The sequence below is a fragment of the Crocodylus siamensis genome, chromosome 12 (assembly GCF_052110815.1).
Source record: "Crocodylus siamensis isolate JL-2025a chromosome 12, ASM5211081v1, whole genome shotgun sequence".
Classification (NCBI taxonomy): Eukaryota; Metazoa; Chordata; order Crocodylia; family Crocodylidae; genus Crocodylus; species Crocodylus siamensis.
Genome location: NC_143406.1, coordinates 33935610 through 33953035, shown reverse-complemented (window position 1 = coordinate 33953035; position 17426 = coordinate 33935610). Strand labels below are relative to the sequence as shown.

At 45.2% G+C, this 17426-nt stretch overlaps 2 protein-coding genes and 1 pseudogene across 5 annotated transcripts in view; 1 reads left to right on the top strand and 2 right to left on the bottom strand.

The window, feature by feature from the left end:
* The window catches only part of PDXDC1 (pyridoxal dependent decarboxylase domain containing 1), a 60884-nt gene extending 53999 nt beyond the window's left edge, over positions 1-6885 (top strand). For both annotated transcript variants that reach the window (XM_090024320.1, XM_090024321.1), the window contains 2 exons: positions 3133-3237; positions 4922-6885. In XM_090024320.1, coding sequence (XP_089880446.1) covers positions 3133-3237; positions 4922-5193 — 377 coding nt within the window. In that variant the 3' untranslated portion in view covers positions 5194-6885. The remainder of the gene's footprint in view (positions 1-3132; positions 3238-4921) is intronic.
* A 685-nt stretch (positions 6886-7570) lies between these two features.
* Positions 7571-16847, bottom strand: NTAN1 (N-terminal asparagine amidase). 3 transcript variants are annotated; one of them, XM_090024322.1, is made up of 10 exons: positions 16706-16847; positions 16347-16449; positions 16198-16263; positions 15607-15715; positions 14124-14197; positions 12813-12866; positions 12238-12291; positions 11223-11320; positions 9364-9477; positions 7571-9180 (listed from the first exon to the last, which is right to left on the bottom strand). In XM_090024322.1, the coding sequence occupies exons 1-10, from the start codon at positions 16784-16786 to the stop codon at positions 9001-9003; spliced, it is 933 nt and encodes a 310-aa protein (XP_089880448.1). In that variant the 5' UTR covers positions 16787-16847; the 3' UTR covers positions 7571-9000. The 3 variants fall into 3 exon arrangements, with proteins under 3 accessions (XP_089880448.1, XP_089880450.1, XP_089880449.1); XM_090024324.1 differs by having other exon boundaries at positions 9364-9455; XM_090024323.1 differs by having other exon boundaries at positions 16775-16828.
* On the bottom strand, positions 11054-11133 carry LOC149854882 (U4 spliceosomal RNA; annotated as a pseudogene).
* Positions 16848-17426: the final 579 nt, after the last annotated feature.

Genomic DNA, 17426 nt, shown 5'->3' with positions numbered 1-17426 from the left:
ACCATCCAGCACAAGGTGGCAAAGGCCTGCAGCAAGGCAGCAGCTCTGGACTTCAGAAGGGTGGACTTCAACAAGGTAAGGAGAATAGTCAAGGAAGCACTGAGGTCCCGGAGGGGAGGGGAGCCAGGTGTCCAAGGAGAGTGGTCGCTCCTCAAGGAGACAATCCTCCAGGCCCAAAGAGAGGTAATCCCAACGAGTATCAAAGGGAGCAGGAGGGCGCACAAGCCCCCATAGCTCACCAAAAGCATTTGGGAATGTCTCCTAGATAAAAGGGAGGCGTACACCCAATGGAAAGGAGGGTACATCACCAGGGATGACTATACTGCAGTTGCTTGGGGATGTAGAGGGGCAGTCAGGAAGGCCAAGGCAGAGATGGAACTGGGACTAGCTTCCTGGATCAAGGACAATAAGAAGTCCTTCTTTAAATACATAGGGGGTAAAAAGAAGGTCCTGGGTAATGTGGGGCCCCTGCAGGACATGTTAGGAAATTTGGTCGTCACACCAGACGACAAAGCCAACATATATTTAATGATTTCTTTGCCTCCATCTTCCTAGGCAGGGACCGGAACAGCTACCCCCCCCCCACTGGGCCCCCCTCAGGCCCCAGGGGAGGCCACCTAGGCCAAGGGTTAGTGAGGAACTAGTTAGGGAGCTTCTGGAGGGACTGGATGTATTCAAGTCAGCCGGTCCGGATGATCTCCACCCCAGAGTGCTGAGGGAATTAGCTGAGGTCATTGCAGGACCCCTGGCACAGCTTTACGAGCACTCGTGGTGCTCTGGTGTGGTGCCAGAGGACTGGAAGAGGGCCAGCGTGGTTCCCATCTTCAAAAAGGGGAGGAAGGAGGAACTGGGAAACTATAGGCCAGTTAGTCTTACTTCGATCCTAGGCAAGCTGTTCAAGAAAATTATGCTGGCACACATCCATGAGGGGCCAGTAGGGGATTTCATGCTTAGGGGCAACGAACATGGGTTCATCAGTGGCAGGTCCTGTCAGACCAACCTGGTGGCCTTCTATGATCAGATCACCAAATCATTAGATGCAGGGGTAGCAGTGGACATAGTCTTCCTGGACTTTCGGAAGGCCTTCGACGCTGTCTCTCACCCCGTTCTCATTAAGAAACTGGGGGCTGTGGTGTCGACACCCACACAGTCAATTGGGTCGCCAACTGGCTGGTGGGCCGCACCCAGAGGGTGGTAGTGGATGGGTCCTTCTCAACCTGGAGGGATGTGGGCAGTGGGGTCCCCCAGGGCTCAGTCCTCGGGCCTGCACTGTTCAACATCTTCATCAGCGACTTGGACGAGGGGGTAAAAAGCACCCTGTTCAAATTTGCTGATGACACTAAGATGTGGGGGGATGTGGGCATGCTAGAAGGGAGCAATAGGCTACAATCAGACCTAAACAGGTTACAAGGGTGGGCAGGTGAGAACAGGATGGGATTCAACACTGACAAGTGCAAAGTGATGCACCTGGGGAGGAACAACCAGCTCCATACCTCCAGGCTGGGGAACTCCCTTCTTGTCAGTACAGAGGCAGAAAAGGATCTTGGAGTCATCACTGACTTCAAGATGAACATGGGCCGGCAGTGTGGGGATGCAGTCAGGAAGGCCACCCATACCTTGTCGTGCATCCACAGATGCATCTCGAGCAGGTCCAAGGAGGTGATCCTCCCCCTCTATGCGGCACTGGTCAGGCCGCAGCTGGAATACTGTGTCCAGTTCTGGGCACCGCACTTCAAGAGAGATGTGGACAACATGGAGAGGGTCCAGAGGAGGCCACTTGCATGATCGGGAGGCAGCACGGCAGGCCTTATGAGGAGAGGCTCCGGGACCTGAACCTGTTCAGCCTCCAAAAGAGAAGGGTGAGAGGGGAGCTAGTGGCCTGTTACAAACTAGTCAGGGGGGATCCACAGGCACTGGGGAAGTCCCTGTTCCCCTGAGCACTGCCAGGAGTGACCAGGAATAATGGTCACAAGCTGGCAGAGGGTAGATTTAGGCAAGATATCAGGAGGCGCTACTTCACGGTCAGGGCGGCTAGGGTCTGGAACCAACTTCCAAGAGAAGTGGTGCAGGCTCCTACCCTGGGGGTGTTTAAGAGGAGGTTAGATGAACATCTTGCTGGGGTCATTTGACCCCGGTACTGTTTCCTGCCATGGCAGGGGGTCAGACTAGATGATCTGCTCAGGTCCCTTCTGACCCTAGAAACTATGATTTAGTACTTTGTTATCCAAGTACTAAACTTAATGTGAAGTATCTAGAGTGCAATAATGAAAGCTTAGATGCATCCACTGAGTTTTTGACTGTGTTATATACTTGAAACAGCTATCTGGCAGCCAGTCATGAAGGGAATTCACTGCATACATGTGTGGATGGACAAATTATTGCTGTATTTGAATTGATTTGTAACTTGCATGTCTGTTTTGATGCAAAAAAAATGCACGGATGATGCTTTTACAAGTCAGTCTTGGTAAAGTACCAGCCAGTCGTCCTTGACGTTGTAAGTTCACATAATGTAGCAGAGGCTTGAGGGTAAGCCAGTGACTCTAGTCATTATATTATCAAGGCAACCTTTATTTATGAAAACTGGGGGAAAGGGAGACACGGCTTTTGTTGTGTCAGGAACTTGCACTTCATCACTGATGCAGGAAATGCAGAATGGAAGGTTTCTTTGGAAGAAAAAGACCAGGATCCTCTTGAGAAGGATTTCCCCACTTCTGTGGGATCTCCTTTCAAAACCTTGCTGTCATAGGGATGGAAAACGTAGAAAAAATCTGAAAATATTTCAGGGCTGTGCTGGTGCAGGGGAAGAAATCTTCACTGGTAGAAGAATGTTATAAAATAAGCATGGCGTCGCTGCATCTTTCTCTAGTCCACATTCCATCCTGTATTCACAGCCCAGGGTACAGCCTTGCACCCGAGTGGGATGGCACCACTTCATGTGAGACTGGCATGTACAGCATGAGGGGGACTCCATGTGTGCTTGGGATGATGCAGGAGTGTTAAATGAAGATTAAGAGAGATGCTGGCTCAAAGTGATGTGTTAAGCTGGCGTGTGACCTGCTTCCAATTGTATTTAGCTCAGTGGTGTCAACAGTTAAAATTTTGCTTCTTACACAAGACTCTCTTCCCTTGCAGGCTCCCTAGAATCCACAGAAGCCACCTATGCATCAAAAGTGCAGGGGACTGGGACCACACCTCCCCCAACTCCCACTTCTGGTCGCACCAAGCAGAGACTTCCAGGTGAGCTCCCTAATTCACTTCCAGTAGTTCGCTAAGGCATCGAAATTTCCGCTTGAATAAAAGGCAAACTGTCTTATTGTTTAATGGAGTGTACACTGCCCACATCAAAAACTAGAGTGCTGATTTTGATTTTGGTAGGACCTGATCAGTTGCTTTTAATGACCAGTGCATAAATTACAATCCAGATTGGATTTAAACAAATTTGCCTAAGCATCAATCAGATCACTTCTGCTGTCGTGCTCTGCAGACTAGGGAAAGGGGTGTCCTTTACCAGCAGTGTCACAGTCTCCAGGGCTCTTACTAGATAATATCAGAGATTATATTGAAGGCTTTTCAGTTTTGTGAATTAATAGGTAAACAACATTCTGCTATTTTGGGAAGAGAAAAAGTAACAATGCATTATTGTGTGGTGAATTTGCTTTGCCAGCTGGCTATTTTGTGGAACCCCTAATGTGTTGGGGAAGTAATGACATGTCAGTGACTGTACCATAAAAAAGCTATTAAAAGTCTGCTAGGCAGTTGGAGCGTGTGAAGCAGGCCATGTTCGATTAGTTAACTTGGATCACTGTCCCAATTTCAATTCAGCCAAATCTAAATCTGAAGATTCGATGCTAATTCAGCCATAGACACAGCTTTAAATGGGTTTTTTTCCTACGTACCTGAAGGTACCAGGCATGACTCATGAACGGCGGGGCGGATAGTGTCCCCCACAGGAACGCAGCCCCCCTTCCCCCATATGCTCAGTGGCAGACCCCGCTCTCCCAACTTGGCAATCAGACATGGGGGGACCCCAGGTGCCCCCCCAGACCCAGGAGGCATCAGTCACCAAGCCAGGGGACAGGGGGAGGGTCCCCAGTGCACCCTGTGGCAGACCCAGAAGTGGACCGGGAGTGCTTCTGATCCACTTCTGGGTCTGCTGGTGAGTGCGCTGGGGAGCCCCCTGCCGCACCATCTCAGCATTCATGAGCATTCATACCATGTACCTTGGTATATAGAAAAAGCCTTTTAAAGCTGTGTCTGCCCAAATCATCAAATCTCTCCAAATCGATTCAAGAAAATTAAAGGGTCTCCTGATTTTGATTTGGATATTTGGCCACTGAATCAACTTGGTTACTGAAGCTTTGCACAGCCCTACTAGGCAGCAGTAAAGCTGGTTCTTCCTTTCACCAAGTAAACAACAGTAGGTTAGCAAAGTGTGAACAGGTGAGGCTTTATTATTGTTAGCTTGCCTTTTTTCCTCTGCCGTGAGAGAGAATTGGTTTTTAGCCTTGGACCAGTTTTCCATAGTTGATCATTACTAGAAACCCCTTCAAAACAGTGCTGCTGATATATTTATGCATTCAAAACTGACTTAACATGACTACTGGCATGCTCTGTCTGACATGAACTGGGGTTTTGTTTTTGTTTCCTTGTTGGTTGGCTTTTGTTTTCTTTTCCAACCAAGCCTTAACTGAGCCTCTGTTGCAGGGGGAAACCATTACAGAGGGAAGGTGAAAAACTTGCATCTCTTCTGTGCTCATGAAGTGCTTGTAATGTTTAAGTGAATATAATGCAAAGGCAAAATGGTACTCACTGCTACAAATGCAAAAACCAGCAGCCAACCACTGTTCAAAATGCTGGCCTACATGCATTAAGTTATGTATTTCCTGCCCTCTAATACTTTTATTCATAAATATTTCTACAGGTCAAAAGCTTTTTAAAAGATCTTTAAGAAGCTCTGATGGGTTCAGTGAGACCAGTTCAGTCAGTCACACAGACGACTTGGAAAAGATGGAGCAACAGCTCCACACTTCATTCGCTGTACAAGAGCAAGAGGCTTCCGAGCCAGAGAAATCTGAGCAGCAAAAGGAAATGGCACAGGCAACAAACAGAGATACTGAAGATTTCCAAAGTGACAAATCCCCCAAATCAGGAAATGACTGCATTAAAGTAAAGGAACAGGAAAGCTTAAGATAAAACCCTGATGTTGTGGCTTGAGACTTTGTACAGAAAATGCATTCCCTTTACCACAGGGAAGTTGGTGTTGCATTTAAAATGTCAACAGTTCCACGTGCTAGTACAGTAACAGCTACTGTAAGTCATGATTAACTGGAATTTTGCACAAATACATCAGTGAGAAAGTTCCCTCTCGTCTGCTGGGGAAGGGCACGAACACTTATTGTACACTTATTACATTTGCTTTAATCATATACACATTAATATCACCAAAGTAATAAGCGATCTCATTTATTAAACTATTTGTAAACATTGCCGAAAGAAATCATTTGGCAAAAGGTGATGTTTACTGTAGGAATTCAGGTGGCATTGTAGTACTTGAGGAGTTGATCAGGTAGGATTAGGAGTGAACATACAACTGCACCTAGTAATGTTTGTAAAGTGGTTCTAATTTATATTCAACCTGCCAGTTGCTCACCATCTCTTTATATAGGTATATGTCAATTTTGCCTCCACTGTAGAACAAACTTAGGTAGACATGCTGTCTGCATTGCAATTCATCTCAGTTCTCTTGGATGAATTTTGGATTTTTGTTATCCCTAATCCCTAAAAATTCATTGCCTCTTAGTAAAAGGATGGTCAGCAATTGTGAGTAAAGGGGATGTATACTTGTGTACATAGAAATGGCTGAACTGGCATCCATCAGTTTTTCCCACTGCTGTTCGCAGTCCAGAGTTGTTTCTTGATCTTGTGGGACTAATATTACTGACCTACGCCTTTTAGAAAGTGATAGTGCCTCTGCATGCCACAACTTCTTGTCTCTCACTGATGAGAATCTATACACACTTTCCTTTGCACGCCATTTATATAACCAAATCTCACTGAACACATTTTGTATAGAATGTCATCGGAGTCTTTTTCTGGTGTGTATTTTTAAAGATACCTGTTAGGAAAGCTTGAAAACCTGTCAAGTTCATGGTTTCTACACTATCACTTTGACTAACATGGTAATTTTGTAGATATTGTACAAATCCAAATAAATTCTATAAGTTAATCATATCAACTAAGACTGCTTAAAATCCATTAGAATCTGGCTAGCTTTTGTCGGAATCAAAAACTTTAAGCCTTTCTCCATTACTGAGTCACTTGACTATACTCCTTCAGGATTTGCAATAGCCTGGAAGTCCCAGAAAAACTTTATAGTGTAGAAGACATTAATTGACCTAGTCCTCCAAAACTGACTTGCTAACACTGTTGCCAGCATTCCCTTTACATAAATAAGATATGTAATTTACCACCTTGCGTAGCATCATGCTGGCCCTAGCGTTAGTGGGTTGGATATTGTTATAAGGAAAATTGTCAACTTTAAGTGCACTGCCAACTAACTTTTCCTCTTGGACACCCAGATTCTGTGCAACTGGGAAGCCTTAAAATTATATTTAGCTGTAATTTTGATTCCCGTATTTAGGCAAATCAGAGTGCAATTTTTCTTAAGTGCAAAAACATAAGTCAACCTGTCTTCCTTATCAGTTTATTTGGTGCAATGACATATGTTAACATGGGTAAATTTGTTGGGGAAAAAATTATCAACATAAAGCAAAATTAATTTTTAATGTTTTTATATTTTGAAATGGTTAAAATAGCAGTTTTGTTGGAATTGAGTTATGTACTTTAGATACTACCCAAACGTTTCAATAAAAATTCTTCAAATGATTGTATCTGAGACTTGTTATTAGTAAAAGTTCAGAAACTAGCTTTTTAATTATAAGATACCTACTCTTGCCTCATTTGTGTAAAAATCCAGCTGTAGGGCATACTAGCTCATAATTATAACAGCACATACATCAGTTGAGGAGCTTCTGTTTTTAGTATGCATTTGGATGACAACACCCGAGTCAAGAGGAAGCTGGAGTCTTCAGTACTTAAGACATGGATAAAGCATCTCATGTAATTTCTGTGTTCCAAGTATTGTGTCGTCTTCCCCTCATGGTTTTGCTAGCTAGTTTTGATGGGTAAAGAAAAAGCTAGATCACTGCAGAGGGACAACAGGACTCGGTGGCCAGAACACAATAAAGAACATGTATTCATGGCATCAAAGCTCTCCTTGCAAAAAAAAAAAGCAGGGTAAGTCAGCTCTTTTGAATTCAAAGCAGTTGCACCAGCTAAGCTGTAAATACCAAGTAAGCATGTAGGTGTGTAAGGGAAAAAGAAATCGCAGAAGGTAAACTACAAGAAATCACATGACCGATTCATAACTCAGAGAAGGGTGAAAGGAGCTACTCCTATTGAAACTTCTGGTTCAGAAGGAACAGACAAGATACCTGAAAGCAGAGTAGTAAAAGGCTAGGAGCTCTGCAACGTTTTAATACCACTGGAAATAATCCTTGAATTCAGAAAACATAATTCAATTACTGCTGTTTTATTACAATTCTCAAGCTACTGCCACTTGGTTCTCAGATTGCTGGTGTGTTGCAAGGTTTACACACAGCCCCTTTTTGGCACTTTAATACTTCAGCATACTTTTCTATCAAACTCATGCAGGTTAGACCCTCTTGCAGTTTGGGGTCTTGGTAGGAAAGTGCCATGTACAAACTATCTAAACTCTTAACTCCAAACTTTTCAAAGTTTTTATGGAAACTTACCAGCCCATGTACAGTAGATTGCACTAGAAAATTTGGTGAACATGCTTTTTCTATCATCAAGTGTTTATAGTCCTTTTTTCAATTGATGGTTTTAGGATACTTTTTGTTTGTGTCAGCTCTACATGTTGGCACGATGGCATTAACTGAGTCATGGTGTGTGTCCATATACCATCTTTCCTACCAAAAAACAGACCCCAAAACTGGTTAAACTACACCATTATTAAAAATACACAAAACTAAAAATTTCATAGGACAAAGGCAGCTGTAATGCAATATAAATTAAGAGATACAGATCTTATTCAAATACTGTTGTCACAGCCAGCAAAATACATCTGCTTAACAAATAATGCTATGGTTACAGAACAAATTGCCAAGACTTTAAGGATATACACCTGTAACCAGTACTCAGAATTTGATCAAGATACCATAAAGATTATTACGTTCACGTAGGTTTTAAGCTTTTTGTAACAAAGAAGGTATTTCCAGGAATGGCTGTTAAACTCCTGCTACATATAAAACTATTTTACTACTATACCTAATTATGAAGAATATGGGACTAAGTACATCTCTGTCAGTCTGTCTCTTTTTTTGTTAAAATGCAAAAATAGGCTGTAGAAACAATGGTTACACTTCAATGCTTCCACTTTAGGGTCAACAAGTGAGGAACTGGCCTGGCAATGGCCCTACCACTAGCAGTGAATACTTTTAAGTTATCTAAACTGTGGATGACTAACAGAATGGGAAAGCAGCACTGGTTAACAGATTGTTACTTCAGGAGAAATGTAGTATGGAATATTTTCCCTTTTACAAAACAAAAAGGCTTTTTAGGCTCTCACAAGTATTTGGAAATATCTGAATCATTTTTACAGGTCTGATTGTCTTGAGTTGAGTATTGCAAGGTAGATTTCAAGAGGCCTCTACATACACCTGTTAGCACCAAAAGTACTAGAGAAGAAGCTCCATCAGGGCAGAAAAACTCTTGACTTCAAAAGCAGCTGCTCCCTTTTGCAAGTAACAGTGCAAACAAATGCAATGTAAATGCCAAAATACTTTGTTTTGAAAAGCATCAGAGTTGAGGGACAGAAGAAGATAGAATCAGCATCAGTTCAGAAACATACTCCTTGCAGAATGGTCACTCTTCTGTTGGCAAGGCCACACCTTCCTGGTCTCTTTCTGGATTTGCCTGTTAAATCTTGTCAGAACAAACCTGTACCCATAACCCTTCTTCATTTTTTTTATAGGTGCGTGGTTTTCTGTCAGGGAACAGGGAGTATTGTGGAAACGGGTGATCCTTTAAAAACGTTAACGTAGATCTAATGTGGGAAACAAAGTGGGGTGGCTCAGCCAGAGGAGACGTGGAAAGATTCTGAAAAATAAGACAATATTGTGAGCTAGGTCAACCCAGGATAGGAACAGCTCCTGGCTGCTGTCCCTCCAGCTGCACTGTCAAGATAGGACACCCACCCTTCAACAGTGCACAGAAAAGCCACCAGTTCAGACATGATATTAGCAATTCTGGATACAACTAAAAACTGGTTTCCTTGGGTACCTGTAAGAGCTGTTCATCATCCTGCTCCAGCCAGAAATCCACATGTGGGAAAGGCATCCAGAAGTAAGGTCCAATATGGAGTTGCTTTGTCTCTGCATCATAAATATTAATCATCTAAAGACAGAAAACAGACTTTGAAAGACTTTCTTCAACCTTCAAGAGCAGCAAGTGAACCAATCAACTGCAAGGCCAGTCCCTGCAGGGAGCACCCAGCACTCAGAGTGAAAAGCAATCTAGTTGCTTGTGGTCCATAACTCTCCAGAAAGGAGAAGGTCTTCCCTCTCTGGGTCAAAGGGTAACCAAGAACCATAAATCCTCTCTCAAGTGAGAGTCATCCTGTCATGAGTTTGCATGAAAGCAGATCCTATACATGGGATCTACAACTTCTAGTAGGGATCAATCTTGCAGGCTAACACTTAGGACAGCTGGATTTAAACTCCCAGCTGTCCCCAGGCTCATTAACCTTAAGTAAATTTAGTGGGTTTTGCCCTATTCCCCACTCCTAACTAGATTACCACCACATCTTCTCACCTTTCATCTGCTGGGGACATTTAAGATGCAAGTTTTCCAGGAAAGGGATCTTTCTAGGTGTTTGTGCAGCACCCACCATAAGGTAACCTGCTCTTAGCTGGAGCCTGTAGCACAAGGGCAGGCAAAGTCTGTACCTGTGGATCGGATTGGGCCTGCAGCAGTCTGTTTCCCAGCAGCCCCTGCCCACATTGCTGCAGCCAGTTTCCAGCAGTGCTGTGACAGTGGGGGGCTGGATGGGGAGCTGCTCTGGGGCTGGGATCTTGCAGCAGTGACAGCATGTTCTGGAGCCAGGGTAGAGCTGCCATCTGCTGCTCACATGCCCTGGGCAGGGACATGCGGGCAGCAGATCCCAGCTCTGGACCACACTGTCTCCACTGCAAGATCCCAGCCCCAGCCACATGGTAGTTCCCCACCTAGCCGTGCACCCTCCCAGCACTGCTGAGGCCAGTCTCCATGGAAACCCTGGGCCCTTGCTGTCACAGCACCGCCACTGCTGGGATCTCCATGGAAACCAGCCACAAGTGACACTGACAGAGGAGCTGCTGGGAAATGGAGTCCAGCCACTGGCCAGATTGCCATTTTGCCCATCCCTGTTCTAGCAGCTACTGTAATGCAAATTGACTTGGCACAAACTCCAGCCTTGTTACTGAAATACAGTACTTTCCTTAGATACAGAGTGACCATATGTCCACATTTCACTAGGACACTCCCAGATTTTGAAGGCCTGTTCTAGCCAGCTGGTGAAAATTTAAACGAGAATCATGGGTATGGGGCAGGGAGGCAGAGGCATGAGCTGTGAAACAAGAAGCCCTAGCAGACAGCAAAACTCTCCTAAAATAGGTTAGCTTGATTAATGGAATGACCATAAAGAGGGGAGATGATTAACACCTGTGGAGTAAAGAACAACAGGTCACTAATGGGCTACTGACTCCCTTAGCTGTCTAAATAATAATACAAGAGCTGCACCATGCTGCCCTGCCCCCTTCTTTGCCTGCAGCAGCACAGCTGATTTGAGTGGCAGGGTAGAGGGGTCAGTGTCCGGGACTTTACATTGTCCCATACAGTTACCCTACTTAAACGGCAGCTCTTGAAGCAAAAGTTTACAAGGCCAGTGTTGTTGATTACACCCTGGCATTATATCAGTCAGAGCCATTTCTCCTCAAGGGAAAAGTTTTCAATTAGCAATAATCACACCTAGGATTAAACTCATTGGCTATGATACTACCACTGCACAAAGCATGAATTTCGCTCATAAGCCACTGATACTCCCCCCTCCCCCCCCGTTAGTCATGTTCTTACCCCATTAAAACTATACCTTTTTCACTCACCTGTGCTCCTGTTAAGGTACGGGCTGAACGTAAATCCTCATCTGGTCCCTTATCTGGAAAAGTTGCATGGAAGATCTCTCCTGTTTTAACATTCACAGCTGGGGGGAGAGCAGTTATCAGTTACCAATGACTTGTATCCATCTACCCACACACACTTCCAAACAAGCAAAACCAAGACACAATAACCAGCAAACTTCAGGGCCAAATCAAGCAACTTATGTCAAAGGCATTGATAAAGAAATGTTGCATTTAGCCCCTAGTTTGCTCTATTTTCACAATGCTGCCTAGGGAGGTTTCTAATCTTCCAGAGGAAAGTTTAAAGCAGCAGATCTCAACATTTTTAGACCTGAGAAAAAATGCTCTTAGTTTTCACTTATTTTTTTTTTTTACTACAGGAGCAATTCTTCTGTTACAAAGAGCTCAGAAAGACCACAACAGGTCAGCATGGTTTTAACACTATGGATTCCTATGTGAAGCCTCTGGGTCCATTTTGTGAATCAAATTTGCACATCAACCTGTGCTAACATGCATCACCCCTGAAAGGGTCTCAAAGCACCCTGCTTAAGAATCAATTTTTTAAAGGATACTGCTTATTTGAAAATAAGACCCCACCAAGTTTTGTTCCAATGATGCTGCACTGTTGGTAGATAAGAAAGGAACAGAAAAATTAACTAAGCACAGTGGAAAGAAGTTTGGTTTCTAGACAGACTAAGGAACAGGTGCCACCACAGAACAGCTCCTTTGCACTCTATTGCCTGCCTATTAAAGAAGGTGAAGAAAGCCAGGGGCAATGAAACGCATGCATTTCTGGAATGCCAGGAGCATCTCCCCAACAGCAGAACTACTGCTGTCAAGTAGAGCCAGGCTCCAAGTCCTACTACCAGCAGTGCTGTCCTAACAAGTTGTATTAAATCCTGTGCTTTATGGTATTACTTGCATTAGCAAACTTTGGGAGAATAGCACATTTACTAGAAAATCAGAAATACAGTCAGTGCCCAAGTTGTGCTATACTCACCAATTCCATACACGATTGGGAAATGATTGTCCTTCTCCTCCCTGTCATTTAATTCTATTACAAAGAGAACAGACAGGATGTTCATCTTAGCAGCCATCCAGCAGGATATTCATTTATTTTCAAGCAGCATTAATGTAGTCTTACTCAGGGAGAGGCCCATGCATTGCAAAGGGAAAGAGAGAGGCCCAAGCATTGCAAACACAGTGTGTGGACAATGTAGAACCAACTTATAACATACTATTATCACATGAACTAGATCCATGCCCTAAGAAGGTGAAAACTGAATCAGCCCTTCAGGACTAAAGGGCCCTGGGGAAGGGCATCATGGAGGAGAGCTCCTGTGCTGGACTGTGGTTGGCTCTGCTCAAAGTCCCTAACCCCTTAACTTCACGAGCAAGAAATTTCTAAGGGTGCGCTGATAAAGAATGTTTGGGCCGATACCAATGGCTGATTATTAACGACCCATATTGGCCGATACTGATATGATTGGTGATGTTCCTCAAGATCAAGACGCTCCCATATTGTTTTAGGGCTTGAACAGCTTCTTATGAGTAGAAAAATATTAAGTCTCTTACCTGTCACGCAGTAAGTCACTAAATGGACATCATCTTGCTGGAGGTCAAAAGCTCCTACAGCAACAACAGCAACAGCAGGGTATAAAACTGCTTCATGTCAAAGCAGATACTGTACTTAGATTAGGGGGTAGGTCAGCATTATGTACTATAAATTAGATGGGCAACCCAGTCTGACAGCAGAAAAAATGTCTAGTCCACTGTTCCTGGCATAGATAATCAATCAGCATGGGGTTTTTTTTGTTCGTTTTTACAGGGATGGCTCGATATTTTCTTCTTATGAAATAAAGCCTTAGCTAGTGCACCTTGCATGCAACTGTCTGCTAGCAAGGATCAAAACTTATTTGTTGAATGAGAAAGACTTTTATCAACATTTTATGCCTTTCTCTAGCATTGTAGGATCTCTGGCTTTCTTTACTATACAGTCAGCAGAACTCACTGTTTAACTGTCCTTTTTACTTTCAATGCAAGCAAAAGCCATTTTTTCTCCTCTCTGAAGAACATATAGTCAGAGCATAGGTTTCGAAAATTCCTTCGCCAAACAAGAAGGCTCTCTCTTTTGGGCTATTAGCCCACAGTCAAATCCTCCAGCCTCCACACACACACCAATAAGGAAGGAGGACTCATTAGCTGAGTGGCAGAGATGCCTCTCACAATACTTCCTCTGCCAACCCCAACCCCCTTTAGACAACCTTTGCTGGTCCTTGTCTAATCACAAAGTGTGTCCAACTCCTACTGGTTTCAACCAGGACCAAGGGCCCCCCAAAATTCACTGAAGGTGCTCAGCTTCTTCAGGTTAAAGCACTTGGGGCCAGGATATGCGTTTCTGGTTTATCTGTGAGTGGCATGTACACTTCTGATGCTACAGGCATAAAGGTACATAACACCTTTCATGGGAGGATTTCAAGACACTGATTAAATATCACACCCCTTCCCCCATAAGATGGATACTATCAATTTTATACATGAATAAAACTTAGAAACAAGACAGATAAGACACTTAACCAAGATTATGTAACCTGCCAGTAGCAGAGGCAGGAATAAATCCACCCATCTTGTTTCTTAATATCCTGCTCCAACAGACAAGCCAAGAGCAAATCGCTATTTAAAAAGTCCACATCCTCCATCCTGTACATCACACAGATATAAATCTCACAATCCCATGCCATACTTTAAGTTCTCAGATGGAGAAAAACAGTGATTCCAGATTTCTTTCTGTTTCATGATGGGAGATTCAGATCACACACAAAATTTGCCCCAATCTAGTCAGAACTCTAGGTTTTGGACATGAGAGTGGAAAAAATGTGAACTTACTAAGAAGCTGATTAGTAAGTTTTTGTGATAAATGCCTATCATCATTGAAACCTCCAACTAGGTGCACTTCCAGCCTAACAAAGATGGAACAACAGGAAACAGCAATTAAAAAAAAAAAAAGACATCCCAAAGTGAAAAGCTTTACATTATAATCCCCAGCCCACAATGTAAATGATCATTAGAAAAGGCTCCTTTGTTTATCAAATGCTCCAGTTGTTTGCTTATTAGCTCATGGCTCCATGCTCTAGACATAATAGGGAATATTATGCTCATAATATTATTATATTGTGAGCAGCACAAACCATGGCACTGAGTACACATAGCCCTTAGTTTAATGGTATTTAGAAGCACTCACACCCTTAAATCAAAAACTGGGACAAAGGTCAACGAAATACAAAGTAGCCTCACTCCAGTGACTTGGCCACCACTACCTTGGATCATAAGGCAGGGCTCTCCTCTGGGAAGTGTCTGTAAATACAATCCACTTACTCAGGGGTCAACAGCCTACAGCCCAGATCTGGCCCGCAAAAAGATCAGATCCAATACAGGGGATCGGTGGCACACACATATGCTATGCTGTGCCACCCATGCCCACCTCAGCCCTCCCTGCTGCTCACTGACACCTGTGCTTACCCTCTCCCTTCTCCATTGCCCCTGGGGACAGGGATAAGCAGCTAGGGTAAGTATCTGCAGCTCACGCCCTTCAGGGGGTGGAGATTTGCAGCCCACAGCCACATTTTATTCAGGAGGTCTGCCCCCAGGGTGAAGTTTTCAAAGATGACTAGTCACCTTTGTCAGTTCTGAGTGCTCAACTTCACATGAAGGGGCCCAATTTTCAGAGTGCTGAAGATTTACCATATGAAAAGCATCCCCTTCAAAAGGAGTTGACTTGCGAAAGTTCATCATCTGCCAACTAAGCAGTTTTTACTTCTATTAGGTACATACAGGCAAACAGCCAAAAAGGATAGAGCTGTATAGTTTTCTGTCTCCCATATCATCAACTAAGAAAGACTGTGAGAGCCAGAAAAGTCCTACATAAATCCTCAAATCTCCGTTTAGGACAAGGAAGGAAAAACTGCAAAACAAAATGCGATTTATAAAACTAAGCACATTTGAGACAAAAGTCACCAGACGACAATAAACATGGGACTACACAGTGATGTTTTTACAAAGAGACTATTTGCAAGCTCTATATCAAATCACTGCTAGAAGGAAATCTAAAACAATGAATTAATCTATACATAAAAAAATTCACGGTTCTCAGCAAGTTTAGAAAAGGGAAAGTTATTAGCTGTATTATGTCATTAGGCACACAAATATCAGGAAACTGCAGAAACAGCTTCTTACTGAGATGTTTACTTGCTCATATTGGGCAAGCAGTTACCTTCATCTGAGTCCCTAATGAGCACACTTAGAATTTCCCACCTGAAAGACTGTAGCAACCTGGGGAAATGTTGCACACAAGAAACAGAGCAGAGCTGACCTTCCACATTCTGCGTTGCTAGAAAGAGACTTTACTGAACTCATGATCAGCAACACCTCAGCTTCTGTGTCTGATCCATCAAAGTGCGTCAAGCAGGTAGCCCCGCTGCCTGAAAGGCAGAAAATGAGAAAACGTTCACCTGACCGCAGATCTCACATCATGCAAAGCACCATTAACACCACCACCGTTGCTTTGTTATTCTTTGTATCAGTGCAGTGAGAGCACGGCCATTTTACAGGAAAAAGCCACCAAAAGGGGTTAAGTGACTTCTCTCAAATCACACAAATGAACCTGCAGAGGCACGAGGAGTACCTACACTCCCTCAGTTTCCTGTAGTCACCCGTAAGTTGCTTCCTGCGTAACTTGTAGCTACAGCAAGGAATCTGAATTCCACCCCATCAATTATCAATAACCCAGCAGACTCCAGGGGTAGGATTAAAAGGTCTTGCACAGCTTTTGTTCACAGTGCTGAGGCCAACACAGGTTGGGAAGTACAACGACAATGAAACTAAGCACCCAGGGAAGCTTAAAGCATCAAACTGAAATAAAGGGCGCAGGTTATTTGAGAAACACAGGCCTCCTTTACCATACCTGTGTGCCTGAGCACCACCAAGTGGCAGGTCGTCGCATCGTCGGATCCAAGAATGGAAACGGAGCCTATTTTAATGAAGAGAAAGACACTAAGATCCCGTCCTGCTTGCTGCTTCAACATCGAAGGTTGTCATCACAGCTTCACCTACCATCTTCAGGGGTGGTCACTGCAAACTCTCTCTGCTGGACGTACAGAAGTCCTTTGGGTCCCACCGTCTGAACAGGCTGGCTTGTGAGAACTTTTGCTTTCTCCTAAAAATAAAACAGAGGCAAAAGTGACTGAAAGTGAGACCAGCAAGGGAGGGCTCCTGGCGACCAGAAATGCTCAGCGCACTTCCCAAATGGGAACCGGCGGATCCCACATCAGCCAGAGCACAGGGACCGCCGCGGGGGCGCAGAGGGGGACGAGGCGCCGGCGGGGAGGGCCCGGCGCCCCTGCCCGAAGCCTCCCAGCGCCGGGGGACAACAGCCGGAGCCCTGGGCGCCCCAGCGCAGCCCCCGCCCTCACCACCAGGTGCGGGTGGGCTCGGAGCAGGCCCCCCGCGGGCCGCCCCAGCTCCACGCGCCGCCCCCGCACCAGCAGCGGCATCTCGGCCCGGCCCCACCCGGGCCCTGCGGGGCCGCTTCCTGCCCGGCGCGGCGCGGCGCGGCGCGGGGGCGGGGCGGGGCGGCGCCGCGCAGGACGCTGGGACTTGTAGTGCGGCCCCGGCAGCGCCCGCGGCAGACCGGCCCTGCGGGCCGCACGGCACCGCACCTCGAGATGCGGAGCCCCAGAGCTCCGCTTTCCCTTAAAAGCCCCTTTGCCTTCCCGATTTCCCGCTGTTTCCTTTTTCGCAGACTCTTTTCTGCCTCGAAAATCTACTACTGTGGAGCCTCCCTTACTCACCCCCCCAGCCCCACTTTACCTTTTGTTTCCCTAATTTCCACCCATTTACAGTCTCACTGACGTCCTGCCGTACTTTTAGTTTCTCTCCTTCCTTGGAGTCTCAGACCAGGGGAGACTCCCCTGCCTGGAGGAGGGTGTTTGCTCCCCAAAGCTTGCCAAGAACCATCAGTGACGTGCAGGCGGGTGCACATGCACCCCTGGGACTCAGATGCACCCCTGCAAAAAGCGCCCGCAAAGCTGCAGGGGCGCCTGCGGGCGGTCACCGCTCACCACCCCCTCGTTGCATTGCCACGTGTGCGGTCGCCGTGCCCCCAGCCTCCAGGGGCACAGTCGTTCGTGCGAT